Source organism: Salvelinus fontinalis, chromosome 8 (genome assembly GCF_029448725.1).
Source record: "Salvelinus fontinalis isolate EN_2023a chromosome 8, ASM2944872v1, whole genome shotgun sequence".
In the NCBI taxonomy this organism is placed as follows: Eukaryota; Metazoa; Chordata; class Actinopteri; order Salmoniformes; family Salmonidae; genus Salvelinus; species Salvelinus fontinalis.
The window spans coordinates 37123194-37136180 of record NC_074672.1 but is presented as its reverse complement, the minus strand read 5'-3'; the positions used below and the strand labels follow the sequence as shown (position 1 = coordinate 37136180).

Sequence of the window (12987 nt, the reverse complement as noted above, 5' to 3'; positions counted from 1 at the left end):
AAGCGCAATGATGAAACTGGCTCTCATGAGGACCGCCACAGGAAAGGAAGACGTTACCTCTGCTGCAGAGTATAAGTTCATTAGAGTTATCAGCCTCGGAAATTGCAGCCCAAATAAATGACTCACAGAGTTCAAGTAACAGACAGATCTCAACATTAACTGTTGAGGAGACTGTGTGAATCAGGACTTCATGGTTGAATTGCTGCAAAGAAACCACTACTGTCTTTGTGAGACGCAGAGTAGGTGAACAGATGATCTCCGCATGTGTGGTTCCCACTGTGAAGCACAGACGAGGAGGTGTGATGGTGTGGGGGTGCTTGTGACACTATCTGTGATTTATTTAGAATTCAAGGCACATTTATTTAGAACTCAAGACCGCAGAGTGAAGGAAAAACAGCCAACAAGTGCTCAGCATATGTGGGAACTCCTTCAAGACTGTTGGAAAAGCATTTCAGGTGAAGCTGGTTGAGAGAATTCCAACAGTGTGCAAAGCTGTCATCAAGGCAAAGGGTGGCTACATGATTCCATATGTGTTATTTCATAGTTTTATTGTCTTCACTATTATTCTACAATGTAGAAAATAGTAAAAAATAAAGAAAAACCCATGAATGAGTAGGTGTGTCCAAACTTTAGACTGGTACTGTACATCAATTCACAATCCCTAATATTAAATAATATCCCACCCTGCCAAAATTGGTTCATGTTCTATTCAGAGGGGGGATCTCTTTGTAATGATGTTTGTTTACAAGTCTGCTTGATGTTCTACAACTTTGATCTGCTGTCCTAATTAATGAAGTTGAGGATTCTGGAACTATTTTATTTTATATTCCACACCTAAATTCTGTTTCCATGCATACCTGTACCCCAAGTGCCCATCCTTATGTCTTTGCCCCAGATGAATGAATCTGTTTAAAAAAAAAAAAAATTGAATATGGAAATCTCTGTACGTAAAACTGTCTGCAATCTCATCTCTCCCTCTGATCTAAGATGAATTGCTGGAGGTGTTTACCAAATCTTCTGTTTTTAATCCAGTGAGGCAGAGAAGAAAGCACCATATCCTCCTTTCATGATAGAGAGATGGTAATCTGCTGGGATAGATAACTGCAATCCTCTAAAAATAGGTTTCAGATTACATGCTCAAATGTAACATTCTCACATCACCACTGATCATTTCAAATGTAACATTCTCACATCACCACTGATCATTTCAAATGTAACATTCTCACGTCACCACTGATCCTTTCAAACGTAACATTCTCACGTCACCACTGATCCTTTCAAACGTAACATTCTCACATCACCACTGATCCTTTCAAACGTAACATTCTCACATCACCACTGATCATTTCAAATGTAACATTCTCACATCACCACTGATCATTTCAAACGTAACATTCTCACGTCACCACTGATCATTTCAAACGTAACATTCTCACATCACCACTGATCATTTCAAACGTAACATTCTCACATCACCACTGATCATTTCAAATGTAACATTCTCACGTCACCACTGATCATTTCAAATGTAACATTCTCACATCACCACTGATCATTTCAAACGTAACATTCTCACATCACCACTGATCATTTCAAATGTAACATTCTCACGTCACCACTGATCATTTCAAATGTAACATTCTCACGTCACCACTGATCATTTCAAATGTAACATTCTCACATCACCACTGATCATTTCAAACGTAACATTCTCACGTCACCACTGATCATTTCAAATGTAACATTCTCACATCACCACTGATCATTTCAAACGTAACATTCTCACGTCACCACTGATCATTTCAAATGTAACATTCTCACATCACCACTGATCATTTCAAACGTAACATTCTCACATCACCACTGATCATTTCAAATGTAACATTCTCACGTCACCACTGATCATTTCAAATGTAACATTCTCACATCACCACTGATCATTTCAAATGTAACATTCTCGGACTGTGATCTGATCTATCTGTTAGTGTTGCAACAGTGGTTTAAGTACTTAAGGAGCAAAGTAAGGATACTGAAGTTAACGTTATCCACTTTGGATCATTTTTGTGGATATTTTACTAAAACATTTGCCTTTATTTGAATTCAAACATTTGAGTTGTTCAGAGAAAATAATCCTGGAGGATAGGACACAAATAAAACGTTCAAGAACATACAGCATCATCCACATATTTTAATTAGCAAAACAAAACACCATGCTTGTCATTTCAACATTAAGTTAGAATCCAATCTTTCAAAAACCTCTCCGACTGAGTAAAAAAAAGTGCAAATATATACAAAACACTTCATTGTAGCCAGCGTTTTAAAGGACTCATTCCTACAACTCCTTCAAAGTAACAAAATAAAATATAAAACCAAAAACAATAATTTAAAAAGAAACATTTTAAACAAATAATTATACAAAATATATTTATATAGAATTAAGGACTAGGCAGAGCAATCATCCGTCAGTCAATCAGCCAGTCAGTCACAAAGCTACTTCCTCTTCAGACTAAGTTAATAAATTCCATATATCTTTGAAGCTGTAAACAAGTTTGTTACGTTAAATCGATTAAAACATTTGGGATAAACAGACAAAACCAACAAATAAATTAGAATCAATTTATCTGAGACAAATGTTTTTGATTTTTACTAGAACACCGACTATAATGTAATAGTTCTACAGTATCTACTTAGAAACATCACAGGTTTGCACTCACTCTTTTCTTCCTTACATGTTACAGGTGCTTTTTTTATCTTCCTGTTTATACAACATTACAAAACCAGACATACTGACGTGTCTGCAGTGGCTCTGAGTTCCACAGCCCAATCACCTGGCCTTCACTAGTTTACAAGTGATGTATGGCAGGCAGCCAAACTGTAGGCCTACTTTGGATATGATTACAGATTTCACCCAAGAAACCTGATACCGTGTTATACTTACTATTTTAACCAGTTTCAAACCCTATGAGATAGCGTTAACCAAGAGGTACTAAGTCAAAATTCAAGATGTTCTCTTTCAGATTTATGATAAGCTATAATTTTAGAAAGAGGCTCAAACAGAGCGTTGATACCTGCAATACACCTGCAATGCTGACAGGGCAGCTCTGGAAGTCATTTCTGACTGAGTCCTTTTCACACACGGTGGACGGTGAGATCCACACCAGACCTAGATCCAGATACACTGACCCCATTTCTCTGCACAAAAATAACACCAGGATGGTGAAACCTATTATCCTTAATTATCCTCCTGCAGCTCTTAAAATGCTAATGCGCTCCAGTTTTATTTGAGAATGTATTTCGCTTAGAGTTCCAAGGCCAAATTCTAAATTGATTTGGTGCTTATCTACAATATGTATCTTCCATGTAGAAAAATAAGTATTTCTTCTGGTGTGGATTTAATGGGTTTTGAAAAGGTATACTAATGGCTCTTCGCTCCTGGACTGATAAGCAAGTCTAATTATTCTACAGTAATTAGTTAGTTTCAGAGCCATTTAATCTACATAGAAAACAGAGCGTCACTGTGTTTAAGGTCCCAACACAAAACAACACCCAGCATCTAGACTCTAGAGGGTTAACACCTGTACATTGATAAACCAAAGTATTGGTTTCATTTACTAAATTGTATTTCATCTTTGGGGACTTGATGGATAAAAAGAACAGATATACTGAATTTATATTCAGGATTTGGACTACCACAAACCTCTGGGTTTAGTAGTAGAAATACATATTTGTCTACCATTAGTTATGGGAGAACATTGTAATTTGAGGCTTTATCCTATTCAATGAACAATCTTTTAAAGATATGTTTGTACCTGAAATTTAAAACATGATATAATCTATGGTTAACAATGTATTGTAATGTTTGGGTCAAGCCGTATGGCATTATTCAACCCAAAGACAAGAGAGTGATCATTTGATTCTTCTCTGTGCCTCCTTTGGTCATTCCTCACGGTTGTCACTGAACACGTGATGTAGCGATCACAGTCTTATTTTTCAGTTATGGATGTGAAGGGATTCTGTTATTTACTGAATGTACGAATGTATCCTAAATGAACCCAGTCCTGTGTGTGAATTGGCATTGAAAAGACTCTTGCAACTGTGTTAGAGACTTGACATATACAGTATACCTGTAGTACAGAGGACATCAACTGTGTTAGAGACTTGACATATACAGTATACCTGTAGTACAGAGGACATCAACTGTTTTCAGGTATGTTCAGTCAAACACTGTACAAAACAAGAGATTTCATTCTTGAGTAAAATGAAAATAAATATGAAATAAATAAAGGCAAAACAATAAATACTTCATCGTTGGAGAGGACTGAACTCAGAACCATCATGTAAATGTACTCAAATAATATTCAGGTATAAGCCTACCAGACTGTATTTCCTCCCAGCAGAGAGAGGGGACATGGGAGTGTACACAGTAAGCTGCTGTACCACCACTGAAAAATACAGATATTCTACTGTCTGTCGTGGAAGGAGTCAACAGAGAAAATGGGCATTTACCATCTGATCAGAACCTACAGATCAGCCTACTGCTACTGGCTCTATGGGACCGTAGGGTAAACAGAATGAAGGTCTCCTGGGTTGGAAATCAGTATTCAACACAGTAACCTCTCTCTTCTTCTGAACAGTGCTTAGTATGGTAATGTTAACATAGGCAGCAAATAGAGGCTTTTTCCCCCATAAACTACCATTGATGACCTACCAGAAGTGAACTCACATACACATAAGCAAGTATTTTATTTAGACAGCATTTAAAACATAAAAATCTATACTGTTATCCCGTCTGTTGTGTTTGGTGTTGCGTTAAACATTATGTTCAAGCTGTCATTTGTAATAATGGCAAACATCGGGAAGAGAAAGACGATTTTCCCAGAATGATTATCGCAAGATAGAGAGTCTCTAACGGAACTGTGTTTTTTTGGTGTGTAATCTAATGAAACATGGCTTGCTGTTTTATTACTAGACCTATTGCTGTTAACGGATCAACTACTTTTAGGATGTTTGATATGGGTCATAAAGGTTGTTTCCACGACAGCAGTAGCCCTGAGTTCTGGACGGGAACCTCTGGGACCCTGACAGATCAGATTCACAGTGGAGCAGACTAAAACAATATTCTGAGTACAATTAGCTGGACAGTTACTAGGGTGGAACGTCCATGAGGAAAGGGCTTCACTTCCTGCTTGACTGCAACACAAAAGGCAAGTTTTAAAACTCTGGACTCTGAGCCATCAGCTAACATCCATTTGGCCCGAATAAAAAATAAATAAAAGAAAAAGGCGCTTTGTAGCTATGGCATTTGAGAGACGAGGGGGATGGCCACCCCTCAGCCCCAACACGCCCCTCAATTTGTCACTTAATCAGGCCTCTGATGCTTCTAGAATTTGGTGTCTTTTGGCCATACACTGCCTCCTTCATCACGTACTGGCATTGAACCTCCAACCCTAACACAACAAAACAGAGCCTCAAGGCTTTCCTTTGGGGCCAAGAGGTTATAGTCTACTACTTGTACCATACCATACTTGTGGTAAGACCCATACATTTCAAGATCAAATCTACAGTCCACACCTAAATGTTACTTTTCAGCATTTTGTACAATTATTATCGCAGACCAAAAGCTACTCTTCCCATGGCACTAGCTTGGCAGTTCAGCACAGTTTCCAAGGCAACTTACTGTATGCCTCTATTGGAATGTATCTGGTAGTTATCCACAGCAGTCCTCTTCCATTAGATTAGGCAGTTACTAGAGTCTGCCATTGAAAAGGCCAGTGTGGAGAAAAAAACAACTCAGAATGTCTCACTGGCAATGGCAGGTAGAGGTTTGAGGGAGTGAGGATATTGGGCACAGAATCTGGTCTGTAGACATTGGGCTCAATGTGCTGTGGTTCGTTGTGTTGATTGTCCAGTGTCTTGTGTCCTCCTTCTTAATTGCACAAGCTGTGGATGCTCCAACACAGGTCCGTTCACCAGTTCAACCAAACCCCCATTTCCCCCTTCTCTTCCTGACCCCTGCCCCCCTGTTCCATCCTCTGTCCTCAGCTGCTGCCCGACATCAGGTTAATGGCTTGTTCCAGTTTGTGTCGCAGCTTGTGTTTGCGGCAGTACCCATCCCTGTCTAGTGCGGTCAAAATCTGAACAGAAAAGTGAGATCATTTTTCCCCTAAACATTAACAACTGTTTATTGCATTACATTTAGGTATCAGTGTAAAAAAAAAATCCTGTTGATTTTACGGTAACTAAATGGTAACATACTGTATTATATTTAAAAAAGTAACTTACAGGTAGGTAACTGACTACCAGTAAGTCACTGTAAAATACAACAAGATTTTATTTCAGTGTACATTAAGTACACCTTTACAATATGAGGTCAAATAAAGCAGAGTTGGCCCGTGTCTCTTACCTCCTCTTTGTACTTGTTGATGTAGAAGTAGAGCTCACTGAGAGCACTGAGAGTGTTGAACTCGGTGCCATGGAGACGAGACTGCTCCACCAGATAGGCCTCCATGTCCTGGTCACTGATGGTAGGCATCTTACTGATATCTCTGTAGTACCTGACACAAGCAAAGAGACACAAGAGCGCTCAGTGTTAGACTCTTTGAGAGAGAAATGAAATGACAGCAAATAAGGTAACTGAAAGTGTACCTCTCCACCCAGCTCTTGTAGTTGGGGATGTCTTTAGCGTACAGCAGCTTGTTGGAGGGAGAGTCCTTGCCCAGACGGTGTTCGGAGGTGGAGCAGGAGTCCATGAAGGTCTGGGCCACCACAGATAGACAGGCGTCTGTGATGCTGCTCTTATGGATGTCAAACACAAACTGGGGGTTCTTGATCACGTTTACCCAGAACCGCAGAGGCAGACTGTCAGACAGAGAGAAAGGAGAGAAAAAGAGAGAGGAAGAAAAAGATTGGGACCATTATAGGTGAATCTCAGAGTTACAGTTGGTATTGAAGTGTCACTTGATGCAATAGTTGACAATCCAAAATACAGATTTTAAAAACGACTCATATATAGTTTATATTCTGGGCTTAAAAAAAGAAGACACCTGTACCATGTCATATGCAGAGTTGAAATGTATTCCATTTTGAGTTTGCATCCCAATTTTACACCTTATATACACCACAGAAGACGGAAATATAACAAAAACCGTTTGACATAGAAACACCAGATGTTCTGCATATTTTTTAATAATGTGTATTAATTATGAAATGATGGACAATATTACTAACATTCCAGCCATGAGTCCACTAGAGGGCAGCTATAAGGAACTCTGTGCTCACCAGTTGCTCTTCCAGGTGTGGCGGACATCAGGGTCAGTGATCTGCCTCTTATCGGCCTGCTCGTCCAGGAAGTCAAACATGTACTTGATGGCCAGAGGGAGGGCACTCCCGCGGTGGGCCGTGCTGAACACCGTCTCAAAAAGGTCATCCACAAACTTCTGCAGAGTTCCCTGTATGGTGATCGGACAATCGGTGTTAACACAGAGTCCAAGATAGGAATGTGTGCCTGGCAACAATACATTATCATGACACATTATGAGACAATCCACTAAAATACAGAGTTCAATCAACAGACTACAACGAGAAGAGACCTTGGTGGCCAGTAGGCGGGTGAGATAGATCTCAGACACCATCTTGCTGCCGCGGTCGCCCTCCCGTTGGTCAGCATGCTCGTGATTCTTGACCAGGTGCCAAAGCTTGGTGCCAGTCTCCTGGTCAGGGGTGATCATGGGGGCCCGGGAGCGCAGGCTGTCTGGGCTGCTGGACGTCCTCAGGAGACTCTCTGGAAACACAACAGCACAGATACTGTAGGAGGCTGGGCTTTCATACAGTAAGTATGGAAAAACTGAAAGGGTCATTAATACGTACCATAACGGCTAAGAGGGGTTCATTAATACGTACCATAACGGCTAAGAGAGGTTCATTAATACGTACCATAACGACTCAGAGAGGTTCATTAATACGTACCATAACGGCTAAGAGAGGTTCATTAATACGTACCATAACGACTAAGAGAGGTTCATTAATACGTACCATAACGGCTAAGAGAGGTTCATTAATACGTACCATAACGACCAAGAGAGGTTCATTAATACGTACCATAACGGCTAAGAGAGGTTCATTAATACGTACCATAACGGCTAAGAGAGGTTCATTAATACGTACCATAACGACTCAGAGAGGTTCATTAATACGTACCATAACGACTCAGAGAGGTTCATTAATACGTACCATAACGGCTAAGAGAGGTTCATTAATACGTACCATAACGACTCAGAGAGGTTCATTAATACGTACCATAACGGCTAAGAGAGGTTCATTAATACGTACCATAACGGCTAAGATGGGTTCATTAATACGTACCATAACGGCTAAGAGAGGTTCATTAATACGTACCATAACGACTCAGAGAGGTTCATTAATACGTACCATAACGGCTCAGAGAGGTTCATTAATACGTACCATAACGGCTAAGAGAGGTTCATTAATACGTACCATAACGACTAAGAGAGGTTCGTTAATACGTACCATAACGGCTCAGAGAGGTTCATTAATACATACCATAACGGCTAAGAGAGGTTCATTAATACGTACCATAACGGCTAAGAGAGGTTCATTAATACGTACCATAACGGCTAAGAGAGGTTCATTAATACATACCATAACGGCTAAGAGAGGTTCATTAATACGTACCATAACGGCTAAGAGAGGTTCATTAATACGTACCATAACGGCTAAGAGAGATTCATTAATACATACCATAACGGCTCAGAGAGGTTCATTAATACGTACCATAACGGCTCAGAGAGGTTCATTAATACGTACCATAACGGCGAAGAGAGGTTCATTAATACATACCATAACGGCTAAGAGAGGTTCATTAATACATACCATAACGGCTAAGAGAGGTTCATTAATACGTACCATAACGGCTAAGAGAGGTGCATTAATACGTACCATAACGGCTCAGAGAGGTTCATTAACTTCTTGAGAATACAGGGGGTGATGTTTTCGCATTAGCATAATTTGCTCTACAGATTAAACTGCCTCTTATTCAATTATTGCTCTTACTATATGCATATAATTAATACCATTGGATAGAAAACAATCTATAGTTTCTAAAACCGTTTCAATTTTGTCTCTGAGTGAAACAGAAGTCATTTGACAGCACTTTCCCTGACCAAGAAGAAGAATGCAAGATGTGTATGCTCGCTTCAACGCTCTGCCTATATATGGTCACGCCACCTATGACCCGAAACACACTTCATTCGTCTTCCTCTGGGTGTCAAAAGGACGTCAGAGGAGAATTTTTTTGTTTATCTTGTACTGACGTGAAATAAGACCTATTTCTTTGGCGTGACCGACAACTTCCGGTTCTCTGAATCGCGCGATTTGGAGGTGCGATTGTCTACTGTTTTGCTGCCGTTACGGATGAAAACTATCTCCGTCTCGAAGTTTGTTTGATACATGTGACCATATCATCGTAATGTATGTTTTTTCAATATAGTTTAATCAGATTAGAATTTTTTCGGGAGTTTTGCCGTGTTCCGTTCTGTGACTTTTTTTACTTTGGACAGATCCGTGCCAGTCGACCAGTACCTATGCTAAATGAAGAGGGAAAGTTGCCATTATGAATGGATTGAACGACTCATCAGGACTAAGGACACCTTGATCAACATTCTGATGAAAGATCAGCAATAGTAAGACCCAATTTACGATGTTATTTCATATATCTGTCGTGCATGTGAACTGGTCGTGGGCGCCCAGCTGGTTCTGGCTGGCGTGGCTATGCTAATTTAGCGCTACATTTTGTTTTCGCTATAAAACATTTAATAAATCTGAAATATTGTTTTGGATTCACCAGATGTTGGGCTTTCAATATCTGTACGCTGTGTATTTTTCTGAAATGTTTTAAGATAAGTAATTAGTTATATGACGTTGGTCTCTGTAATTGTTCTGGCTGCGTCGGCACTATTTCAGATTGCAGCTGCAATGTAGAACTGTGATTTATACCTGAAAAATGCACATTTTTCAAAAAAAAACTATGCTATACCATAAATATGTTATCAGACTGTCATCTTATGAAGTTGTTTCTTGGTTAGTGGCTATATATATTTTTATTTAGTCGAATTAGTGATAGCTACTGAAGCAGGAAAAAACTGTTGGAGTAAAAAAATTGTGTCTTTTGCTAACGTGTTTAGCTAATAGACTTACATATTGTGTCTTCCCTGTAAAACATTTTAAAAATCTGAAATGGTGGCTTTATTCACAAGATCTGTATCTTTCATTAGGTGTCTTGGACTTGTGATTTAATGATATTTAGATGCTACTATTTAATTGTGACGCTATGCTAGCGATGCTAATCAGTGTGGGGGGGGGGTGGGGGGGTGCTCCCGGATCCGGGGTAGAGGCTCGTTAGAGGTTAATACGTACCATAACGGCTAAGAGAGGTTCATTAATAAGTACCATAACGGCTAAGATGGGTTCATTAATACGTACCATAACGGCTAAGAGAGGTTCATTAATACGTACCATAACGGCTAAGAGAGGTTCATTAATACGTACCATAACGGCTAAGAGAGGTTCATTAATACGTACCATAACGGCTCAGAGAGGTTCATTAATACGTACCATAACAGCTAAGATAGGTTCATTAATACATACCATAACGACTAAGATAGCCGTTATGGTATGTATTAATGAACCTATCTTAGCCGTTATGGTATGTATTAATGAACCTAAGAGAGGTTCATTAATACGTACCATAACGGCTCAGAGAGGTTCATTAATACGTACCATAACGGCTCAGAGAGGTTTATTAATACGTACCATAACGGCTCAGAGAGGTTCATTAATACGTACCATAACGGCTCAGAGAGCGGGTGAATGTAAAAGAGTTGGCGATGTTGTAGGCAGAGACCTGCTTCTGGACCAGGGCTACCAAAGACCCATCTGCCACCTGTAGGTGGAGGAGGAGAGAGATCTTTAAATCATCTATCATCAAATGAAGGACCATCAATTTGACTGTATTCATCTTTGTGTCTGAGAAATGTGATGTGGATGTGTCCAGCTGGTGATGCTGTCTGACCTGGTAGTGGGCCAGGGTGTTGAGCCTCTTCCAGTCACTCTCAATCTTTGTGGTGACGTCCTCATCTTGAAGGATAATTCTAGTCAGTCTTCCTTGTCGCCACTCTGTGAGGACGGAAAACAACAGAAGATTGGTTTGGGCTATGATCCATATCTTTAGTTTCAGCGGGGAATAACTATTAGCCAATGTTGCAATTAGTTACATTAAAACCTTCACAGTAATAAGGAAAAACCTTCACATGCAGGGTCCCCACTGTAAACATGTAGCCTCTGTAGCCTACGAGGCTGTTATTACCATAGACCCGTGTTTCTTAAGAGGCTGTTATTACCATAGACCCGTGTTTCTTAAGAGGCTGCTATTACCATAGACCCGTGTTTCTTAAGAGGCTGCTATTACCATAGACCCGTGTTTCTTAAGAGGCTGCTATTAACATAGACCCGTGTTTCTTAAGAGGCTGCTATTACCATAGACCCGTGTTTCTTAAGAGGCTGCTGTTACCATAGACCCGTGTTTCTTAAGAGGCTGCTATTACCATAGACCCGTGTTTCTTAAGAGGCTGCTATTACCATAGACCCGTGTTTCTTAAGAGGCTGTTATTAACATAGACCCGTGTTTCTTAAGAGGCTGCTATTACCATAGACCCGTGTTTCTTAAGAGGCTGCTATTACCATAGACCCGTGTTTCTTAAGAGGCTGCTATTACCATAGACCCGTGTTTCTTAAGAGGCTGCTATTACCATAGACCCGTGTTTCTTAAGAGGCTGTTATTAACATAGACCCGTGTTTCTTAAGAGGCTGCTATTACCATAGACCCGTGTTTCTTAAGAGGCTGCTATTACCATAGACCCGTGTTTCTTAAGAGGCTGCTATTAACATAGACCCGTGTTTCTTAAGAGGCTATTATTACCATAGACCCGTGTTTCTTAAGAGGCTGTTATTACCATAGACCCGTGTTTCTTAAGAGGCTGTTATTACCATAGACCCGTGTTTCTTAAGAGGCTGCTATTACCATAGACCCGTGTTTCTTAAGAGGCTGTTATTACCATAGACCCGTGTTTCTTAAGAGGCTGCTATTACCATAGACCCGTGTTTCTTAAGAGGCTGTTATTACCATAGACCCGTGTTTCTTAAGAGGCTGCTATTACCATAGACCCGTGTTTCTTAAGAGGCTGTTATTACCATAGACCCGTGTTTCTTAATCCTGGTCCTGGATTTCTTTTTGTGGGGGGGCGCTACACCTTTCCCCCCAAAATAATCCAAGCTTGTTGATGAGTTGATCATTTGAAGTAGCTGTGTAGTGCTAGACCCCTTTGTCCCCCAGGACCAGGATTAAGAAACACTGCTATAGACATCCATATATACAGTAGGTTCTTACCCAGGTCCATATCATCAGCCTGGGGTCTCTGGGAGTAGGAGATGCCCTTGTACACAGCGTCCAGCAGCTTGTCCTTCACCTGAGTGACCGTGTCACAGTTCAGCACCTTCACCGGGACCTCCGTGCCTGCCTCTCCCTCCGGAGGGATACACATCAGAGTCTGGGGAGAGAGAAACCACAGAGCTGTTAGTACTAGAGAGGGACTATCTGAGGAGAGAGAGAACCCACAGAGCTGTCAGTACTAGAGAGGGACTATCTGAGGAGAGAGAGAACCCACAGAGCTGTCAGTACTAGAGAGGGACTATCTGAGGAGAGAGAGAACCCACAGAGCTGTCAGTACTAGAGAGGGACTATCTGAGGAGAGAGAGAACCCACAGAGCTGTCAGTACTAGAGAGGGACTATCTGAGAGAGAGAGAGAAAGGACTACTAGAGGGGGACAGGACTACTAGAGGGGGACAGGACTACTAGAGAGGGACAGGACTACTAGAGAGGGACAGGACTACTAGAGGGGGACAGGACTACTAGA

General features: G+C 40.7%; 1 protein-coding gene across 3 annotated transcripts in view; it reads right to left on the bottom strand.

Annotated features, from left to right (window-relative positions):
• Positions 1-2168: 2168 nt before the first annotated feature.
• Positions 2169-12987, bottom strand: part of plxna3 (plexin A3) — a 154114-nt gene continuing 143295 nt past the window's right edge. For all 3 annotated transcript variants that reach the window (XM_055932389.1, XM_055932388.1, XM_055932390.1), the window contains exons 25-32: positions 12461-12620; positions 11087-11190; positions 10861-10957; positions 7590-7780; positions 7279-7448; positions 6646-6858; positions 6404-6554; positions 2169-6134 (exon numbers count right to left, since the gene is read on the bottom strand). In XM_055932389.1, the coding sequence (XP_055788364.1) occupies positions 6039-6134; positions 6404-6554; positions 6646-6858; positions 7279-7448; positions 7590-7780; positions 10861-10957; positions 11087-11190; positions 12461-12620 (1182 nt within the window). In that variant the 3' untranslated portion in view covers positions 2169-6038. The remainder of the gene's footprint in view (positions 6135-6403; positions 6555-6645; positions 6859-7278; positions 7449-7589; positions 7781-10860; positions 10958-11086; positions 11191-12460; positions 12621-12987) is intronic.